Genomic DNA, 23,314 nt, shown 5'->3' on the forward strand with positions numbered 1-23,314 from the left:
GCTCCCTTCCTGACTCAGGGTCCTCACACAAGCTGTTCCCTATGTGTAGAATATTCCTCCTATTGGTTCACACCCTCCTTTCATTTCAGGTTTCTTCTCAAATGTGACCTCCTCAGTCAAAAAGAGTATTTTAATTAAAACGGAATATTAAAAAATTAAAATAATCCCAGATAAGTCTGGAAAGAGAAAACAAAGGAACAGAAACAGAGGAGACCAGCAGAAAACAAATACTAAAATGGTAGACCTAAATTCAACCTTATCAGTAGTTACATTAAATGGAAATTGTCAAAGCACACCAACTGAAATATTGAAAATGCCAGATTAGAATGTTTTAAAAGTCCCAACAATATTCTGACTGCAAGAAACACACTTTAAATATAAGATATAGATAGGTAAAAGTAAAAAAGCTGGAAAAAAAAATATGCCCTGCAAACACTACAGACCTGCCTTGGAATTACTGCGGGTTTGGTTCCAGACCACAGCAATAAAGTGAATATAGCAATAAGTGACTTTTTTTGTTTCATATAAAAGTGCATATAAAAGTTATGTTTATACTGTAGTCTATTAACTGAGCAATAGCATTATATCTAAAAAATACTTTATTGATAAAAAATGTTAACCATCATCTGAGCCTTCAGTGAGCTGTAGTTTTTTTGCAGTAGTGACATCAAAGATTACTGATGATCACAGATTACCATAACAAATACAATAATAATGAAAATGTTTGAAATATTATGAGAATTACCAGAATGTGATACAGAGACACGAAGTGAGCAAATGCTTTTAGAGAAAATGGAGCCAATAGACTTGCTTGAGGCAGGATTGCCACAAACCTCCAATTTGTACAAAGTGCAGTATCTGCGAAGTGCAATAAAACAAGATATGCCTGTAATTAAAAGCAAAAAAAAATGTTTCTCCCCTCTGTAAATTTAAAAAATTAACTTGAAAAATTTTTAAAAAGAGGCTGGCTGAGGTAGACCAATGAAGTAATATATGACTGAATAATAAGAGGGCTAAATGCAGAACCAAGAGAGAGCAGAGTCTTAAAACCTAACCAGGGAAACATTTTTAGTGGGAATGATTGATTAACAGAAAGGTCAAATAGGATGAGCACTGAACACATGTTAGTTAATTGATAGTTGTGTGATCTTCATAAGAACACGGGAAGTAGAGTGCGGCATTTAAACTGGAATTGTTTAGGAAGTTAATGGTTAAGCTTGTTGGATTGAGAACATTTGTTTATTTCTTTGTCCTCTTGAAAACCAGGAAGACAGTAAAGGAATAAAAAGGACATAATCCCACAAGGTTAAAGATAGTGGAGAAGAGGTGCCCAGACACCCCAAACTACCATTCCCGATTTTAAAACTTAAAGATGAGTGGGTAGCCAAAGATTCTACACTTGAGGGAAGTAAAATAAAGAGTAAAATAAACACATTGTCATAGGGATATGGAGATGGTGGAAGAAGGGGAGGTGTGTGGAGTGATGGTGTAAGGTGTTGGAAGTTAAACATGATAAAATACTCATGTTATTTAGAAATTCAGAGGTAAATAGCAGAAGAAATAACAGCAAGATGTAAAAATGGTTGACTCTGGGGAGCGGGGCTCAGAGATAAGGAGAGGTGGCGCAGGGCATCCCTGTAAGCATTGTGAGTTTTCTAGTTTCATTGGACCCTCTACCCTACCCTGGATACATGAGTTACTTTGAGAAAAATAAAAATAAATTTAAAAATGCCTTTAGAGGCAGTTTTCAAATTACGAAATGAAATTGGACTTACTAAACAACAAGAAGTTGATGGCGTTTGGGGACATGGAGATGGTGAGTGTTGACTCTGCTTTCAGAGATTGGTAGTGACAGGAACTAGAAAGACAAAGCCATGTGTAGCTTGCGGGCAGGCAGATTTGAGGGAAGGCATACTAGGTTGGGGTGGTGAGAAAAGGATTAAAGTTACAGAGGACAGTAGAAGATGATGGAGCAAGTTTCCAGAGATGGGAAGGATGAGGTCAAGAGCGCATCCTCTGACACACAGGAAGACGGTGCAGGTGAAGAGTCTTACAAATAAACTCATCAGCAGAAGGAAGGGAGTGGAGGGAATTTGCTTTGTATGTGAGTGACTTTGTGTGGTTTGTTATTTATGATCCATATTAGAAATAAAACTAGTGCAGAAGAGGAAAATCATAAAAACTGCAGTTAGCTTTATTCTGAGTAATCCTAAGTCATCATTTGTGTCTGTTGCTGATAATGTCTAATTACCATGTAGCATCATAATGATTTTATATATAGAGTCAAGCTGACTTTTTAAGTTTTATCTGATTATAAAACTAAACTTGGTATTCTCAGCCTTTTAAGTTTGTGGTCACTCCTCATAACTCCCAAAATTAATGGGAATGTTTGTAATAAATCTCAGTTACACTGTAAGTTTGCCCCCATTTCAGAAAAAAAAAAAATTCTCCTACGGGAGTTACCTGGTAGCATATTTGATTAGACAATACATTTCTTATTTTCTAACAAATAATTCCATTTAGTATCAAAATATGCTGGGAATCTAAGTGGGAAGTCCATATTCTCAGATGGGTCTGTGACTAATACCCTTCTCCTCCAGTAGGATCCAGGAGTGCTCAGTTTGACTGTACTGCTCCATCTTCCACCCCCAGTATTAGCAGAAAACTTATTCTACCCCCATAAAACAGCCATCTTTCTCTCTCTAGTACAGCCAAGGAAGGTTTGTGGAAGGATGAGGGGGAGGGGAAGGGGATGGAGGAGGGGAGGGAGGAGGGAGACTGTCGTTACGGTTGGGTCCTCCCTTGTTGGGTAGAAACCAGAACTCTGACACTTGCCCTTTAAGATTGTAGAATGTTCACGTCCCAGCCTCCTGGAAATGAGAAGGGAGTCTGGAAGGGTTTCTTTTAGTCACTCCAGGGGACGATAGAGTACTCTCTACAGTCTAGCTTGGTCAAGTGAGCTCACAACCAAAACTGCCCAAGAAGATTCGCACTGAAGCAGTCCTCTGGGAAAAACCAGAGCCGTCTTTATTCCTTCATAGGCTTTGAACTCTTACTTTCGGAAGGTTCCTTCCCATTTTATGGCAAACATTGAAATCAGTCTCACATAATTTATGTATATATGTACACACCCAAATATACATATATATCTCATTGCAGTTGACATGATATTTTGATATGTAGATATTTAGATATTTTATTTATTTCAGTTTAGTGATGTTTTTATTTTGCTTCAGGTTTCAGTTGTTTATGTAGGGCTTTGAAAAGCTAAAGAGCTTCAGACACTGTGTCTCTGGTGCCACAGCGGCAGGATCTCTGGCAGACTTAGCACTTTTAGTTCTCTTAACCTCTTCCCCAGTGCCATTCATGTCCACCCCAGCTGACTGCCCTGACTTCAAATCTTGTGGTTAGTGTTTCCATTGCTCTAGGATCTCAGGATAAAATGACACATTTTCCCCTAGAAGTGTGGGTTGCAAAGGTAGCAGCTGCTTTAGTTAATACACATAGAGGCTCAGTTATGCCCTTTCCCTGGGCCTGAGTGCCTGTTTGTCCTATAGTCATAAGGTTCTCTGCAGGTAAGTTTCTATCTCTGTCTGGATAGGGAAGTCTCTGGTGGTGTTCACTGGGAAAAAAACAAAAAGAAAGTAAACCTGATACCTCCTTATAATACCAGGCAAAATCACAGGAAAAGTGGACAGTAGCGCAAGATTCTGAGTGAGTTTTTGGTTATGGGTTTCCTCTGCTCCATCTGTTCTCGCTCTATATGTGATACTAAAAGGAAGAAATAAGGGTTTTAAGAAGATGTATATTTTAATGCTTGTGTAAATTTTATTCATGGTAGAATCAATGTTAGAAGGAAGTTTAAGAAAGCACAAAATATAATGCTGTAAAATTAACAAAAATTTGTTAAACTGTTTCAGGATTTTAAACAAGCTGCACTGATAAGCAAGACTAATGTGAGCCTTTGTCAAGCTACTGCCATGTGCTATCACAGGTATGGGGTGCAATTTATGTTGAGGTGAGAGCAAGTGAGACCATCAGATTTATAATTATAATAGAAGAATAGAAGAAACAGAGGAGAATATTGTGGAAGTGACAGAGTACAAAAATGGAGAGAGGCACAAAGAATCCCTGTATCAGCACTCTTCTACCTACTAATAAACTATTTTAGCCAAGTCAGCAAGTAAATACCTGCATCAGAGCATTGCAAGTATCCATCTGATTCAAGCCCATTTATTGGAAAGGACCTTGGTAATACACAGAATGAAATCATGCGTAACTTGAAATGTCTAAGAATAAAATAAAGTTATTAACTTTGTTCATAAAATGGAACTAACTTTTAAAAAGCCTGTTTCTTGGAAGAGAGGTTGATTTAGAAAAATATTATATTTCCAAGAAAATTTTACATTTAGAAAGCATTTCTAAATCTAAAAATGATTAAAATAATACCAGTAAGTATCTACAAGGTATAATAAAATCTACAAAAAATGTATTACTTAAAACATTATTACCTGTTTCTGGTATTATTGTAAAAATAAGTAAGTTATAGACGGGAGAAAAGAACAGTTATATGAGGCTATAATACAGAAGAAGGTCAGTTTAAAATTTACTCTGAGATAATATTAGCGTATAGTAGATTGATTTTGCTAACTATAATACTTACATTTCTACACATACATTTGACATTTAAAAATTAATTTCTAACACTTTGCTTTTAAAAGCATAGAAATGCAGCACATGAGTATTTTAATGTGAAATAAAGTGTATTTGGTTAAGTAATAGTTTACAGCATTATTTTTCATGAGAGAAACAATAGCAGTTAATTGGATGAGGAAATTAGGATAGTAGACTAGGCTGTGTAAATATACAATTTAGACAATAAAACATAGTTTGAATTATTTAGGAAATTGAAATTCTTTTTTTCCCCTTTTATTACATAGCTAGTACAGGTACATTTCCCTATGAGAGTTAGATTTTTAAAATTTTATGAACATAGTAGTATAATAACTGGAACTTGTGAAGGCGTTTTTGGTTAAAAGGCCTAAACTGGTCTCGGACCTTTAATTTTATACAGACAGCAAAACACAGTCACACCATTGTCTATTTGAATCCAGCAACCTTTGTACAATTTATCTTTTTAAGTAATTGTCATTCTTAAAAAGAAATGGAATAACGATGACTGATGTGTTTGTTTTGGTAGGCGAGTGCAGGCCAAAAATGTCTGAGGTCATTGAATTCTCTTAAAACTAAAAATAGACACCAAAATTTTTCTCAACCTCATTCCGATGTTTTGCAACTATTAGAGTCAGTAAATTTCTCTGTGTGTCAGTTCCTGATCTCTTTTATGAAATGTAATCACTGGGTATATATGGTGGAGCCTCCTTAAGCTGATACTGCTTTGCAATTCCAAACAACCACCTTTCATCATCCCGCTAGAATCTCTATTGTCCTTTAATAAAAGTAGAATTTAAATCAACAGTAAAGCTCTGATAACTCATAGTCCCAATTCCATGTGTTTTAACAGTTTTACTGAATTTAACAATACGGAGTGTTTAGTGATTGGTTACATTTATTTCAGGAACAATATTTTTACTTTTCAAGGTGAGCTATAACCTATTACTACAGCAGCATGGATTGTAAATAATGAGATTCACTATTGGCGTCTTATGGTGGAGAAAGTAAAAATTCTCCCATTTGGAAAATTTTTAAAAAGTAATAAATCTTTAAAGTTTAGGGCTTTGATCTTTTGAACTCGTGGGGTTGCGGACTTTTGAAGTGTGCCTTTGTATATCTCTGGTTCTCACTCTTGTGGTTGCTAGGAGACAACATTCCTTAGGCTGAATATCCTACTTGTTGCCCAGTTTGATCACTAAGGGTGTTAAGGTAGAGTTAATTTTTAGATGTCTTTGAGAAAGCTACCTTAAGATTAAAAAAAAAAATGTCACAGAGGGAGAGCCTGGTGGCTCAGAGTTACATATTCTGTCCATTTTTTACTTCAGCACATTTATTTTACCATTCTTATATTTGTATAAAATATTTCTGAATCTTCGACTCTGCAAGCCACATTCTTTAGTTTTGGGAGGTATTTATGATTCATTTGTACAACTCAGTAGGGAACATCTGGTCACCTATGTGATTAATTTGGAAAATGAGGTGGGCCTTGGTGTCCGTGGCCTAGCCTGCAAGCTGAGCACACGATTCTTAGTTAATAGACACCATAATGAGAGGCATGCACCTTCCGTCAGTGATCACGTTATTTTAGATTTATACAAACACTTTTTGTTTTAGAAAAACTAATTTAATATACTTTTATATTTGTGTAATTGGTGTTTAGCAATTTATGTGCCAGTGAACCTGTATCCTGATGTAAGAGACACTGCCACATTTTTTCATTGTCTAACTACCATGTGATTATTTAACAGGAGCTCCAACCTGCAGGGCACTGTGTGATACACACATCTTCAGAAAAATGAAGTTGTTGTGTGTATGGAGTTTTTCTTTTTTTTCTAGTGGTGGAGGGGTTTGGGAGTCTCTGGCTTTGGCTCTCTCACCTCCTCTGGACTTGATTTTTAGTTATCATCAGCTTTGAAGAGCTTGCCAAGTAGCTTTCGGGATCCCTTTCCAGGTTTAAGGTTTAATGATTATTTACTTAGTCAGAACAGACTAGATGTTCGTTAAACATTAGTGCTGATAACTAGATATGTATAGAAAAATAGCTTCAATTCATTGCTTGTTCTTTTTCTTTTTAAATTGGTTGGACTACTCAAAGGGTGAGATTATGTTTCATAAACCATATATCGGCATATGTACTCACAAGGATTTTAAATCTCCCTCTGCGTAAGAGGGGAGCAATGTGTATGATACAATTTGGATGTAAATATAGCAGAAGCATTTCAATGTTTTGTGGGAAAAATATGAGAGAGCTGGGGTTGCCCTGTAAACTTCAGTTTACATGGTCACCATAGGTCTGCATCATAAGTAAGTAGTTCACTATCCATAGATAGAAATACTGAGCATAACAAAACCTGTCAACTAAATGCATTTTTATACAGGAATACTACTGTGTAATTATTCTTGATAAAAAATTTGTTATTTATGCTAGAATTTTTTCTGTACTACAGTGAGAAAGTGGCTACAAGCATTGTGACCTTATATTCAGTGAACTTTTACTTCTCAAATAGTGCTAGTTATGAGGAAGGAGGAGGATAGTTTCATTGTAAACTACTTGAGGGAAGGGAGCCCATGTTTTCTTAGTGAGAATCCACAGAGTGAACTCAGAAGATACCAGTTGGCTTACGTATGTGAATGTTAACCTTCCCCTGTTTGTAACGTCAGAGGCCAGGCTTTCCTGGTGCTTCACTGTTGATTCTTGGGTGATCTTCTGACACAATACTTGGTGAATGCTTTTGGGTAGTGTTTGCCAAAACATGGAGCAAATATCATGAGTAACTCCATTATTTTTCATGGTGTGCACAAGCATTAAAAAAATATTGAATCACATTATGAGCAGCTGAATTGCTTTTCAGTTTCAAAGTGAATTCTTTCTCAGACCTTCTGAATACATCAAGGAGAAGGTGTCAGCTAAGAGTTAGTCTTTAACATCTTTCCCACACTTTGTAATAGATGGTACAGCTCTCAGGTTTAGTTTTCTGCAGACTACACTATCCAACACCAATATTTATTTATTTTCATGGTTGCCTTCTGTTTATGGCATGAGATACTGATTTTGTATTTGTGGTACTGAAATTAAGTTATTTAAAAAAATAGATTCACTTAAGTAAAAGAGTAACTTGACTTAAAGAAAAATACTAAGTAAACGATAGTGTAGGTGGAACATAGGGCAACTGTCACAAAGGAGGGGCTGAGGTTTGGGAAACAGTATTTTAAAAGATAATGATGAGTAATATCTAAGAGATGGTAGTTTCTAGAACGGTTACCCTGTGTTCCATGTATTTTACAAAGGAAAAGTTAGCAAAGTAATGATGCATCTCATAAAAATTTGAAAACTTTTTGAGAAGTAATGAAAAGAATGGAAGGAAGATAATAATCTTTATTGGGGGAGGGTCTCTGTGCTAAGGGTTTTTCACATGCTGTCATTTGATCCTTCTAACAATTTTGAAAAATTACTATTAATTTGTATGTTTGGGCTTAGATTTGAACTCCAAGGCTTTATTCTGACTACACTGTTGAGATATCAGCTCACTGGCTCTTGTGCACCAATTTACAAGTATATTAAAGGTGAAGAATGTGGGTAGAGATGACTGTGGGAAAGCATGGATTTTGGAGTCTGGCTCACCTGAGTTTGAGGCCCAGATATTTGCTCAGTGCAATCTTAGCATGCTATTTACTATGTGCAAACTTTTCTGAGCCATGATATTCTTTTAATCTATAAAATATAAAAAATTATAACAAGCTTACAGAAATGTTGGAAGGATTAAGTAAAATCACATATGTAAAGCACTTAGCACAGTACCTGGTAAGTAAGCAGTTATTCAGTGTTAGTGCCTTCATTCTATTAAAAAAAATTCTAGACTCTCCATATTAATTGATATTAAAAATAATTATTAGATATGCACGTGAAGTGGAAAAGTGACTTTATATACCCATGGACATGGGAATATTCGATTCCTTCAACAGCCCTCTCCTCACCATAGGAGACTAATTAAGGAAGATAGAGAGACAGAATTATCATTTAGTCACATATATTCACAAGTTAATAAATAAAATGCATTTTACTTCTTTTTCTCCCCTCCTCTCTTGGTGTCCAAGATGAAATGGGCTGCCTTTATAGAAGATCTGAAGTAAGAACTCCCATGTGATAAAAATTTAGCTCCTTTCATTATAAAGGACATATTGAATAAATGACAATGGATTTATTTTAATCTGATTTAAATAGTGTATTTTATAAATAATAGCATATGTCTTTCTATACTGGCCACTGATAACTGTTAAAAACAGGTTCAAGAAGGCCATTCAGATTTTTATAATTCTGAAAAAGAACTCTAGCATGTCATCCCAACATATTCTGCTATAAAAATGTCTCTTACCTCCCCTCTTTCCTTTTACCAATATCTTTAAAGAATCCATCAGGCTTCCTTAGGTCATATGGACTTACACAATTAGTTCTTATGATAATAAAAAATAATAAAAAGTTTTTTAAGGGTCAATGCATTTCTTTATGAAGAGGTTATATACAGGAAAGCAGTTAGATTATTCACCAGGAAGCATCAATATTTTAATTTGTTTTCAGAAATAAAGAGTTTGAAGAAGCTGTCAATTTCTTTACCTGGGCTGTGAAAATTGATCCCTGTTTTCTGGATGCTTACATCGGACGGGGAAATTCTTACATGGAATATGGACATGATGAGGCCATCAAACAAGCACAGAAGGACTTTCTGAAAGCACTGCATTTTAATCCAGTCTATACAAAAGCCAGAATTTGTTTAGGCTATAATTTGCAGGTAATATTGTATAACAACATTTTACCACGGAAGCACCTTTTGGGCAAGAAAAAGAATATATTTGGCCTGTTAGTGGTGATGGGGATACATGATATTTCTTTGGCTATGAACATTTTACCTTTCTTTTCTTATTCGTATTCAGAGCAGCAGTGAGAAGCAGGGGTTTGATGAGTTATAGGCAGCCTGCCTGGAGAGCATACCCAGGGACCTGGCGTGATAGTGAGATGAGGATCTTCTGAACTTGAGTTTCCTTAACGCCTGCACCCTTTTCTACCTCACCCTCTTATACCTACCACACTTACAGACAACTTTTAAACTTGCCTGATGAGTTTCACATATAAGAACCTGGCTAAAATTTGTTTCACTAGCTTATACCTGGGCTCCATAGGTTTTGGCCTATTAAATTAGTGAAAAGCTAAAGGGAATAAACAATGTATGATCTATGCGATGGATCAGACAACCACTGCATAGAGATTTCTGAATTCAGGTCATCTTCCAAATGACAGTGAGTTAGAACATACCGGAAGGCAGGAGACCAGGCATTTGTCCTTCCAGCAAGTTGGAAGGGTGTTGCTCTGTTGTGTTGTCACACAGGTCTCTGAGTGATTTCTGGGACACTCTGACCTGACCCATGCACTCACCGAGCTATGTGCACTAACAAAAGATGTAGTGGTATTCGTGGAATAAAGTGCTAGATGTGTTATATTTTCCATGAAAAGGAAAGGAATAATCTTTTTATCCCTTTTAATATTAAAAAATTTAAACAGTGTTCCAAAGTATGTTTAAATTATGGTAATTTGCAGAAATTCCTATTAATAATCTGTCATTAAAGTTGAATTTTTTTCATTTAGAAGTAAGTGAATTTGGCTGACCTAAGATTAATAATATTGGAGGTGGTTGTGGGTTTGGTTATAGTGAGGTATGCCCAAGAACTGATTAATAAGGGAAGTAAGATTGCCTTATGAGTGTTAAACATAAAATTAGCCATTATTTGATCACAGTAGAAATTTGCAGAGTCAATTTAGAGACAGGGTGACTCCTAAAACAGCTAGAGCTTACTGTAATCAAAAGAAATGTGTTAACAGCATCATTCATTGCCTTCAACGAGGATTTACTGAGCACCTAGTATAGGACAGGAACTGATCTAGGCCTAGTGATACAGCAGTGCCCAAAATGCGCTGGTTCTTCTTGTAGAGTTTACTACCTACTGGAGAGATAAGCACCAAGCAGTCTTATTAATAATTATTTAATTCTATTCAGGATAAGTGCAACAAAGAAAAAGGATGGGTTTTAGGACAACTTATAACCAGGGAACCTAGCTTCATTTTAGGGGTGAGGGAAGGCTTTTTGAGAAATTAACATTTAAACTGAGGTGTGAAAGACTAGAATTAGGACTAGGAGTTAGGGCTTAGAACACTGTGTTCCAGAGAGAGGGAACAGCCCATTATAAAGTCTTGTGAGAAAGAGACAGAGGGCTCAAGGGGATGGAATGTTATGGACAAGGGGAGAGTGGTATGGGATGCAACTGAATTGAGTAATGACTGGAGGTGAAGGTCTTTTTAACTGGTCCAGGTCAGTGAAAAATGTGAATGTCACTCACCAGAGCAGTGACATCAGATTTGTGTTTTATGAAGATTTCACTGATATATATCAACCTGAAGGAGGATTGAAAAACACATTAGTGTGAGGAAGACTTGAATCAGGAAAGGAAGGACTGAAAAAGGAGAGTTAGAGAGACCCATCAAATCCTGTTCGGGGGAAGAGTGACCATTTCTTGGACAAATATGAAACAGATTCCCCTACTATGTGCCTACCACTAGAGTTATGGAAGTGAGCAAAGCAATTGTTGTCAGAACAGACAAGTTCAATTCCTTGTTCAATTCGATGTTGGTTTCCACATAATTTACTGTGAGGGAGAAGCTTTACTGGTTAAAGAACAATGTCTAGTTAACTTATTAGTTATATTTCGTGTTCGTTTTATGCAAGAGTCACTGGGCTTGCTTGGTTTATGTGAGAGTCCGCTTCTGAGGCTCTGGCAAGTTGGGATTTTGAACCCACAGGAATAAAGGACAGTCCCTGGACTGTGCTGAATTTATCAACTCACTGCCTTCCTGTGATGAGGTATTTAGTTGCCAAATGGCCTTCTCTAGGAAATACTCTGATATCATTCTGTTAACAATGTCCTCTCCCAACCTTCTTTCTTTTTTTCCACTTGGCGCTAAGGTTGGTGTAAACACCTGCTTGGTAGATTTGCATGCAGTTTTCATGGAATGTGTGATGCTGGTACAATTTATCAAATAGGTTTTATACCATCAGTTTATTCATTTACTTATTCAACACATATTTATTTTATTATGTATAGTATGTATAACTGGAGATTCAATGCCAAGCAAATAGACAATTCCTGCCTGTGTGTGCAGAGCTCAGTGTAAAATTTGTGGTGATTGTCAGAAGCATTGGTGTTTCCCGTCGTGGTCAAGATTTTACGTTGTTCAAGACTGGTATAAGAGATGGCTCTGACAATTAGATTTATTTCAGTTAATTAAAATTTCAGCATAAATGCTCAGAGGTAATCAGTCAATTGAATGCACTCACAGTACAGCCTACTTCCTTGTTTAAAATATCTTAGATTAAGCACAATATAAATATACCCTTACTAAAGGCTTTATTTGATTAAGTTAGAATCATAAACATTTGTCATGATATGGACAATTTCCTACTTGGTGTAAATGGAAAATTATTTTAGGCCCAAGGAAAATTCCAGAAAGCTTGGAACCACTTTACCATTGCCATAGAAGTTGACCCGAAGAGCTACCTAGCCTATGAAGGAAGAGCTGTGGTCTCTCTTCAGATGGGTGATAATTTTGCTGCAATTCAGGATATAAATGCTGCCATAAAGGTAAAAATCCACTCAGATTATATTATCATTAGCATTAAATTAACATCATCAGTGAGTAAGATCAAATAAGTTCTCTGTTGCTTTCTAAAAGTGACTTGTAGAGAAAATAATATTTGTATTTTTTCCCCAGGAGATTCCTAAAGAGTTATTATAGCTTACCAGTTTTATAACCTAATGCATTTAAAAAATTTAAAAACAGATCCCTAATAAATGTTGATTCCTTTCAGTAAATGCAAATTTATAGTTTCATGATACATCAGTATTATTGTGTAATAAAAAATGAATGCAAAAAATAAAATAACGTTCTGGGTTTGAAGGAACTAAAGAAAGAATAGTGTAAATCCCCAGCTTCTTCTGTAGTGAAATGGCAAATAAAAAATGCAGTGACAGAAAATCTGCCTTTTTTCTTCTAGATTTTGGATTCTTTTTTTGTAAATTTAGGTAGATGTTGTAATCTTTAACAGAGCTAAACAGATGAGCTTTTTTCCCCTTACATCTATTCTTTGCAAAGGAACTGAGTAGAGCACTAAGATTATTTGTTTTATTGCAACCAAATAAAGTGTTGACACTGAACCAACTTCATTCGGAGTTGTTTCTCAAAATATTTGCTCTAATGGGGTTTCACCTGCCCTGTAAAATTACTAGTTTCCCACAAAGAGATTTCATAACGTCCATTTTTGCAGACATGAAGTTGGAGATAAGTACTATTCCCAGATGCTAAATACTCATACTATTATATTGCAGATCAATACTAGAGCAGAATTCTTAACAAATCGTGGTGTGATTCATGAGTTTATGGGTCAACAACAGAATGCAATGAGAGACTATCAAGCAGCAATTTCTCTAAACCCCACGTACTCGCTGGCTTACTTTAATGCAGGAAATATCTATTTTCACCACAGACAGTTTTCCCAGGTAATGTGAGTTTTCATTAACATTTTCTTTTTGACCGTAAATGCTTTCTCTGCTACATATAGTTTCAAAATGCAATCCTTATATGTCAGGCTAATTTATTCATTAGCTCTTTGAAAATTTTTTTCTCTTTCATAAAAATGTTTATAATTATTTATTAAATGTTTACACCTCTATGGATTTTTTCTCCTCATTATCATCAGCCACTCAGCACTTGTCCAGTAAACATTGTTTTGGACTTCTCTGAGTGCCGGCAGTCGCCTTGCTATCCATTGTCACCAGCTTCCAGCCTGGAATCCTCTGCTCTTTGCCCCCACTTAGCCAAATGTCAGACTTCCTTCCAGACTCTCTTTCGTGATGTGATTGTCTAACTCGTCTTAATTTCTACCTTTGCTAAGTTTCAGTCACATGAGCACTTGACTGGAGTAAGGAGATATGTCTGTTAGTTCTGGTTTTCATGACAACTTAATCTTTTTGGACCTTAATTCAGAATGGCTGAAATGAAAGCATTGGGCTATTAGATGATATTTTTTATATTTTGAATTTATTTTATTTGAACTGTAATGCATTGCATGACTCAAACGCTATTTTTTGTTTTTTTTAAATCTATATTCACCCTTTTGTTCATCTTCAATTTTATTTTGTTCTTTGTCTATCTTTTTGAGTCAGAAGCTTAATCCATTTATTGTCACCCTTTCATTTATATTGTGATAAATTGTTAAGGTTATGCTTTTTCCCCAGGTACTGTTTTCAGCAGTATCCCCTGTATTTTGCTCTTTAATGTTTTTATTTTTGTTTTCCCAAAACATTGCACTTGAAATTTTATTTCTCCTTTGACTAAAGAATAAATTAATAGGGCACTTAAAATGTTCAAGAGGAAGGGCTTTTATATTTTCTAATATTGGAGTATAATTAGTCTATATCCATACTTTTTTCTTTTTAATTTGGTTTATCTTGGACAGAGGAAGGTTTATTCAAGTATCCTATAATTAGTGTGGCCCTAGATAGTTTTCTTTACATCTCTTGTAATGTCTGCTTTATGAAAATTGCTGCTATTTCATGTATAGATGTTCATACATATTACATATGCATTGTGTTGTGAATTGTAGTCTTCAGCATTACAAATGCTCTTCTTTGTTTCTCTTTGGAATAAATTCTCCTTTATCTGATGTGAAGATCCTGACCTCTGATTTCATTTGGTTTGCTTTTGCCTGATAGTCCTTTGTCCTTCCTTTTATTTTCAGTGTTTAGAATCTTTTGTTTTAGCTGTGTCTCTTTTATACAGCATAGAGCTGGATTTTGGTTTAGATGACAATTTGAAAATATTTATCTTTTAATAGGTGGGTTATGTCCCATTGACATTTTGGCACGGTCAATATGTTTGGTCTTAGTTCTGTTATTTTATATCATATTTTCTGTTTACATGTATTTAAAATATTTTATTCTGTGGTCTGTTTTATTTTAAAATTTCAGAGTTTTTCTAATATTTAGGAAGGTTTACAGTTTGCTTTAGTGATGACCTTTATAAAAACACCCTTGTACCCTTACTTCCTTATTTCTTTAGTTCTCTTCTATGAAGAACAATAAAATGACCCTTTAATCTCTTCCTCCCTTATTTCTCCCTCTCATCTATTAGTCAATTTTAGTTAGTATTATGCTCTTTTGAAAAATGTTTATATTTATATCCTTAAATGTGCTTGAGCTTGTTCTGTCAGCTTGTCATGTCAGCTTGCTTTCCACTCTCTCTGTATTCTTCCGTTTTATTGTGTTTCATCATTCCTACACTGCCAGAGGATTTAATATTTGCATATACTATTTTGTTACCTTCATTTCACGTTTAGTCTTAGTTCTTCAGTTAAATATATTTAATTCTCATCACCAGGCTTTTTGCCAAAGTTTCCCTTCTAACCAATCATTTCTTTGTGGTCTGAAATTAGTCTTCTAGTAGAGTCCTGAGAAAGGGTTCATGAGAACAATATTCCTTGAATTGTTTCACGTTCACAGCTGTTAGCCTGCAGCCTTTATATCTTATGACAGCATGTCTGGGTTTAGAGTCCTTGACTCATTTTTTCTTTCCTTGAGTGTTTTGTAAGTGCTGTTTCACTATTTTTTTGGTGTTGCATATGTTGGTGTCAAAAGCCTGATGCAAACCTGATTTTCGTTATTGGTGACTTCTTTTTGTCAGGATAACCAAAGTTTTTATTTTTTTTAAGTGAAAAGTTTTTTGTTTTGGTTTGGCTTTTTTTGCGGTACGTGGGCCTCTCATTGTTGTGGCCTCTCTCGTTGTGGAGCGCAGGCTCCAGATGCGCAGGCTCAGCGGCCATGGCTCACGGGCCCAGCTGCTCCGTGGTATGTGGGATCTTCCCGGACCGGGGCACGAACCCGTGTCCCCTGCATCGGCAGGTGGACTCTCAACCACTGCACCACCAGGGAAGCCCATAAGTGAAAAGTTTTTTTACTTAAAAGTATGTGTTAGAGTTAAGCTTTTGGGGTCAAAGTTATCAAGTACAGAGTGTGCATTTTCAATATGTAGATTTCAGAAAATCTTTGTTGAATTCAGTGTAAATATTTTTCTCTATTTCATTGTTTTGATTTTCTTCACTGGGGATGAATACCAATGATTATAAATAGGACGTCTTTTGACTCCTATATGCCAATTATTTTTTTCAAATGTTTATCTTTTAACATCTGTTTCATTTTCTTTTGCATCCCCTAAATTTTTACTGTGTTTTCTATTATTCCCTTGTTGACCTTATGATCCAGGTTTCTTTAAAACTTTTTTTTTTAGTTCTGTCCCATTTCCGTGACATATCTTCCTGGCCGGGAAGATCCTTTTTCTAAGATCCTTTATTATTTATTTATTTATTTCTTAAATGCAGTTTCTCCCTTAACAATTTTTTCTAGTTTATTTTATAATGTTACATTATAATTTTTATCTACATTGTAGGAATACATTTTTTTCTGGGCAGTTTTTATGATCTTTTCAAAAATTAAGCTCTTACTTTTTTATCTTTGTTTTTTACAATGAAGGCATGCAAATTACTTTTCTGTTCCTTATATTTGAATGGGATAATTTTTTTTTTTTCCTGGACTAATAGCAGATTTTCTTGTGAGAGATACGGTGATAGGCCATGGTAACTTTCCAAGTTGAGCTACCACTGATGCTATTGCACAGGACTTTACAGTATGTCCTTTCTAGCCTCGCCTGGTTTGGGAAGGCTTCTACCACAAGCTCTGTGTTTCTCAGAACTTTTCACAGTCGTTGCTTCTAAGACAGCATTCTCATTTTAAAAAGTTGTTTTTATTGCTTGCATTTTCTGAGATCTGTAACCTCTGTATTCTCCTCTAACACCCGATACTGTCACCATACCCCTTAAAAATGATCTTTGGGGCACCTTTATCTACCGAGAGGCTAAAGTCCTTGTCTGTATTTTGCTGGAAAAGCTGAGAAGATATTTCCTGATTCCACTTAGTTCTTCATTCTTTCAATCTCCTTATATTTATAATGTACCTGCCATGTGCTAGGAATTAAGACCCTGAGGATACAGAGCTAAACAAGATAAAGAAGACTTCTTTTATGATGTAGCTTACATTTTATTGGAGGAAGAAATAGAAAATAAACAATATTAGTAGTGATAATATCTAATACCATCTTATTTAAGCATCTTTATATCAGTACTAGCATACAGTGTGGGACTACATGAGATTACCTGGGTGGATAGAATAGATGGAGAGAAGGGGTTTAAGGAGCAAGCCCTGGGGCAATACCAGTGTTTGGAAGTGAAGTAGAGAGGAGACTCCAGAGTGTAGACCGAGTGGGGAGTATCCAGTCAGGATGTTGGGAAGGAAAGCAGGAGAGCATGATATCACCTCAAGAATAAAGTACTTTAAGAAGGGAAATGTGTCCTGTGTCAAATGCTGCTGAGAAGTCAAGGAAGGGGAGGATGGAGAAAATCATTGATGACTTTGGCAAGAACATTGTTGGAGTCTCAATGGCATCAGAGCCTTGAGCAGAAAGGGTTGTGGAGAAAATGTGAGGTGAAGAATTAGAGACTGTTCAACGAGTTGAAAAATTCTTCTGTGAAGAGAAGTAGTGAAATGGGGGTGGTGGCTAGAGTGGAGTAAGGTGTTCGTATTTTTAATTTTTTAAAATATGAGGGATGCTGATTCATGCTCCTGTGTTAATGAAAGGATCTAGTAGAAAGGGAGAAATTGTTGGTGCAGGGGAGAGTGGCAGGGATAATTAGGATCAAAATCTTTGAGGATTTGTTGGGGCTAAAGTTTGGAAGTTCCAGGGGTGGCCTTTGAAGGGAGCAGGACACACTATCCATTATGTTATGAGGGAAGGCAGAGAGTTGGGGCACAGCTGGCTGTAGCTAGGTAGATTTTGATAGTAGGTATTTCTCTTAAATGATTACATTTTTTCCATGGAATATGAGTACCAGTTACCAGTTAAGAGTGAGGATGGACAGGTATAAAGGGGGAGAGTATGGCTAGGAGTTTTGAAGAGAAAATGTGAAATAATTATTTTAGAGAGTGGTAGGGTGAATGTTCTAGGGAAGTATAGTAGAACCACCAGATAACTTCAAGTTCTCATTTGAGGTTGTGATTAAATTTAAAGTGAGATCTTGACTCCATACTGCTTTGTATATAATTATTTCTATACAGATTCAGTACGGCTTTCTGTCACTCCACACTTGCTTCTGTGTGTTAGTCTCTTATCTCCTCATTCCAGTTAAGCTCTTTAATGCCAGGAATCACACTGCTTTCTCTTCTCTCCATATTTCCTTACTCAGAAAGTCCATCTATACCCATGGCTTATACTACATGTCAGCCTCCACCTTTCTTCTGAGCTCCTAACCCATATTTATCACCAGTTGCTAAAACTGGATGTTTTACAAGTGCATGAGAGCCAAAACTGAATTAATCTCTCTATCCTCTACGCCCTGTCCAGCTCTTCTTCGTATAACCCTGTCTCATTTCAAGATGTCATTCCATGGAGTCACCTGAGTAAAAATATTAGCATCAGTTGTAACTTTCTCTTCCTCAACTTCTTCATCTAACCAGTCATCTAATCCTGTCAAATTTCCTTCTTAGTTTTTTTCTCAGATAGGCCCTTTCCATTCTATTTCTACTGCCATTGCCTTAGTTTAGCTGTTTCCCAAGTTAGATCAGTTAGCTTGCTGACCCCTGTGATGAGGCTGGTTGACCTCAGTGGTGAAGCTAGCTGCTGGGACAGAGAATTATCAAAGGTATTATTATATAAGGCATGAATGAGATTGTCATAGCTCAGACCTCAGACAGCTGGGAGGCTAATGTTTTCCTAGGCTGACAGGCCAGGGTCAGTTGCCTTAAACTTCCTCAAGCTCAGACCACACTCTGACTGGGTCTTGGCAATGTTTCTCTGCATTGTAGAGTTAGTTAACGAGCATTAGACAAACACAGTGCCCAGGGCAATTTTCTGTTTCTATCAGTGTTTAAGGTCCACATGAGAGGGAGACCCCCGCATTTAAACTTATTTGTCCTTAATCACCCTATGGACATCATGTATAAAACTATTTGGTTAGATCTAAAGTGTAGTTTGATCTTTGATTTTTTTTTTTTTTTTTTTAAGTATGGCTCTTGCTCCCCCAAGCTGGGGACACATCAGCTGGGCAAATATTTGATCTAAAATGTATTCCGCTCTCTGTCTTGATATACTGGATACTCGGGCTTTGCAGTATGTGCTCCCTTCAGAGACAAGCAGACTTTGAGAGTAGTTATTCAGCTATTTTGGTATGCTCTATGCTTCTTTGTGGAGCAAATTCTTCTATTTCCTGTCCATCCTCCCCCTCCCGCTTTGTTTCTGATGTATGGAAAGAAGATTTAGGGCCAGGAGGAAGGGTCCCTCAACAGACCAGATAATCTCTAAAGGGTTAAAACATGTGTGTGTTCTGGCTTCTTTTATGGTTGGTTAGTGACTTAATGGTTTTAAACCACAATTGGATGAGCTACATGCATGTGTCATGAATTACAGGTGACTTAAAAAATACCTGGATCTGCTTCCTAATTACTTACAGATATGAGGGCATTAGACCAATTGTTAAATCAAGGCCATCTATTGTGGTAGGCATCTGTGGCCTCTAACTACTTCATAGTTAATGCTCCTGTTCTTCAAGTAACCTCATTAAATTTATAGGCTTTCATTTTCTAAGTAATATGTTTTCAAAGCTATAATAGAAAGTTACATTGTTCAGAGTTAACCATACTATTGTGTTTCACTAAGTTCATTTATTTTAGCTGAGGTAGGCATTTGCTCCTACCTGATTGCAAGTCATGCTTTTGTGATGTAGAATTGTGTAGCCTTTATTGATCATTTACTGGTGAATCAAAATGAAACAAATTAATTTTTGAAGGAAATCTTGGCTCTGCTTCGAGTCATTCCCTTGCCTCATTTATAATGACTGTGAGTCCAGCCTCCTGTTCAGGAGTGAATTCTCTTTAATTTAAGCTCTTCACAGAGGGGTGTCAATTCTGCTGCCATCTTAAGGGATCCTTAAATTGCACTTAACTACAGCATAGAATAGCTCCCATTCTGGGATGAGATGGGTCACACAATCTTGATCTAATTGCTTCTCAAAAGTCTCAGGCAGTAAAATTCATGGAGTATTACCTGAGGGCTATGACATCTCTCCATTTGTAGACACTGGCAAAAAAAAATGATGTATCAATAATGATTGACTGAGTCCTTACTATATTCTGCATATCGTTCTCAGTACTTTACCTGTCAGCTCACTTAATCCTCATAGCAGCACTGAAAGTAGGGTTCGATTTGTTGCCTCCATTTTATAGACAAGAAAAATCGAGTCAGAGTGATTTAGTTACTCACCAAAGGACATAGAGCTAATAAGTGGTAGAGCCAGGGTTTGAACCTAGAAATCTGGCCCCATGGTCTGGGCTCCTGGCCACCATGCTCTCAGGGTTTCACTTCACCCACAATGGAAGTGAACTGAGGACACATCCCTGAGAAATATAGAGAAAAATAGTTCCATGAAGAAGACTGATAGAAAATGATCAGAGAGGTAGGGGAAAAACTAGGGAGACACCCTGTCTCAAGGACAGAGAGAGTTTTAAGAGGGAAGGAGAGACCAAGAGCGTCCGTGCCACAGAAATGCCATGGAAAGAAAGGACTAGAAAATGCCTACTGGGCTTGATGACATCTTCAGCCTTAGCAAGAGCAGACCTCATGGGCTAGGGGGAGGTAGATAGAACCCAGACTGTGCTGTACTGGGGAAAAGTCGAGTGGTAAGGAATTGGAGACAGCAAGCCATATTGTTAAAAACAACTTTTCCTTTAGGGAAGTTTTAAAGTAGGAGGCACATTTTCCATCCATCATAGAGTTAGAGATGAGATTCCTACCTTGAGTCGTAGGGTGTCTAATCGGCATCTCAAGCTATGTGTGATGAAGGACCAGTTTTTAAAAATTTTCTAACTTACTGTTGATCAACACCCCAACACCAGTCGATGGACCACAATTTGGAGGGTCCCTTCCGGCTTGATGACGAGTTGTCATCTAGAATTTTTGATCATCTTGACAAGCTGATTTTAATCTTCTGTCTTCCTTCCTTCATAGCTTTTCATAGTATAACGGAGTTTTTAATCTCTTTTGGTAAGGTTTAGAACTTTATTTTCAAAATTCACTTCTCTCTCTAGCCCTTACTCTGCTTTTATATGAAAAATGTTAATTTTCGAACTTACATTTATCCTCCTGTGTGACCTTCTTTTCTAACTTATATTTTACTTTTTTCTAGTGCTGTACAGGGTTGTGAGATTTGTGTGTAGTGGGGGAGGGGGAGGTGGTAGTGGAACATTTCACCTCAGCAGAGAGTATTTTATCTCTGACACTGTCTAAAACTGCTGACACATGGTGATAACAAAAAGCAGAACAACTATTGGTTGGTTTTATTATCGTCTTTTACATTCTCTACAGATGTTGGCACCTCCTTATCATCTGTATCTGGGATGAAATGCTTCCACTATCTCCTCAGTGTGCCACTGGCCTTAGTTTTATATTAAAAGTGTTTCAAGTTGCTGTATAGCTGCCAATTAAAATATATTAGATTATCATTATCTTCGCATTTTTATAGGCTATTGACTACTTCTCAAAGGCTTTAAAGTTTGATCCAGAAAATGAATGTGCTACCATGAATCGAGCTATTGCAAATACAGTATTAAAGAGATATGAAGAAGCAAAAGAAGACTTTGCACATGTAGTTGAAAGCTGTCCATTTTGGGCTGCAGTATATTTTAACAGAGCATACTTCTACTGTTGTTTAAAGCAATATGAACTAGCTGAAGAAGACCTAAGTAAAGGTATATTTTTTGATTAATATTATAATGGTTGATTTGTTTGTTTTTGATGACAAAAGAAGAAAATCATCAAGTCTATTTGCCTAGATAAACTAACATTAGAATTAATGTTTTTTTATATCATATCTTTAATGTAATCAGTATGGATTCCTTTATGTAATAACTTACAGCATTGGTAAGCTAAGACATAGAAAATTATTAGGGAAACCATACATAAACATTGGCAGCCTTTCAAAAAAGACATTGTACTGTGTTTTCCCAAGTTAATTTTCTTAGAAAGATTCAATGTTTTAAATTTAACTAAATAATTAGGTACATATGGGGAAAAATGTTTTCAAATAGATAATACTAAAGTTCTTATATTATAAATTTTTTATTTAAAAAAGTGAAGCTTTTTGAGTGCTAGCATAAAACATATCTTGAAATTTTTTTCTTTTACAGCTCTGTCTTTGAAACCTAATGATGCTCTAGTATATAATCTTAGAGCAGAAGTTCGTGGTAAAATAGGTCTGATTGATGAAGCTGTGGCTGACTATAACCAAGCATTATCTTCAAGAACATGCCTCAGTGGTATGACTACATAGACCATGGATTCTGTAGTAGTTTACACAGCTGTTCTTCCATAAATTGAAAAGTATTTGTTGCTTTAAAAAAAGTTTGCACTATCTTCATTGTTTTGTGCTTTATGTTTAGTCTTTTATGTAATTCTTTAATGCATTTTAGCAACACCTTTTTGTTATATATTAATTATAAAACTTTCAGATCATTTTCTGCAGATTTGGAACAACTCAATAATTCAGTTTCTTCACAAGGTGTAGAATTTAAATGAGAATGTTTCTCAAGGGACATATTAACACAAAATATTTTCTTTAAAGTAAAATAATTCCTTTTAAAATAATACTGTGTGATTTTAGAAAATGTCTCACTGACATTTTCATCAATACCTAAATGTAATCAACAGTATCCAGATCAAAAAAAATAGAGAGCTGATGACTATAAAGAAATTGAAGTCAAGCACATATCCTCTCTCCTCCTTTGAACAATATCTACACAGGTCTGTATTCTTCCCGCTACTCATGTTTTTCCAACATTCCTCTTTTTCATTCTTCCCGCTACTCATGTTTTTCCAACGTTCCTCTTTTTCATGTTGCCTCCCTTCCAGAACAGCACCTATAAAGATTTGGAGCATCTTGACATGCCTCTGCCTCTTTAATGCATATGTCATAAAAGTATATAAAAAATCTGCATACACTTATAATTAGTGCATCATAGAACTTGACAAGTAGAAATACATTAAAACAGCTAAAATTTCTTTTTTTTTTTAACGTCTTTATTGGAGTATAATTGCTTTACAATGGTGTGTTAGTTTCTGCTTTATAACAAAGTGAATCAGCTATACGTATACATATATCCCCATATCCCCTCCCTCTTGCGTCTCCCTCCCACCCTCCCTATCCCACCCCTCTAGGTGGTCACAAAGCACCGAGCTGATCTCCCTGTGCTATGACGCTGCTTCCCACTAGCTATCTATTTTACATTTGGTAGTGTGTATATGTCAATGCCACTCTCTCACTTCGTCCCAGCTTACCCTTCCCCCTCCCCGTGTCCTCAAGTCCATTTTCTACATCTGCGTCTTTATTCCTGTCCTGCCCCTAGGTTCTTCAGAACCACTTTTTTTTTTTTTTTAGATTCC

General features: G+C 36.2%; 1 protein-coding gene across 1 annotated transcript in view; it reads left to right on the forward strand.

The window, feature by feature from the left end:
* TTC6 (tetratricopeptide repeat domain 6) overlaps nucleotides 1-22,591 on the forward strand; it is a 35,945-nt gene extending 13,354 nt beyond the window's left edge. Inside the window, exons 7-12 of the mRNA XM_029236365.1 lie at nucleotides 3,921-3,994; nucleotides 9,251-9,461; nucleotides 12,208-12,360; nucleotides 13,105-13,275; nucleotides 21,399-21,624; nucleotides 22,063-22,591. Coding sequence (XP_029092198.1) covers nucleotides 3,921-3,994; nucleotides 9,251-9,461; nucleotides 12,208-12,360; nucleotides 13,105-13,275; nucleotides 21,399-21,624; nucleotides 22,063-22,205 — 978 coding nt within the window. The 3' untranslated portion in view covers nucleotides 22,206-22,591. The remainder of the gene's footprint in view (nucleotides 1-3,920; nucleotides 3,995-9,250; nucleotides 9,462-12,207; nucleotides 12,361-13,104; nucleotides 13,276-21,398; nucleotides 21,625-22,062) is intronic.
* The last annotated feature ends 723 nt before the right edge of the window (nucleotides 22,592-23,314 follow it).

Source organism: Monodon monoceros, unplaced genomic scaffold (assembly GCF_005190385.1).
Source record: "Monodon monoceros isolate NGI ecotype Baffin Bay Population unplaced genomic scaffold, NGI_Narwhal_1 Super_Scaffold_21, whole genome shotgun sequence".
Taxonomy (NCBI): Eukaryota; Metazoa; Chordata; class Mammalia; order Artiodactyla; family Monodontidae; genus Monodon; species Monodon monoceros.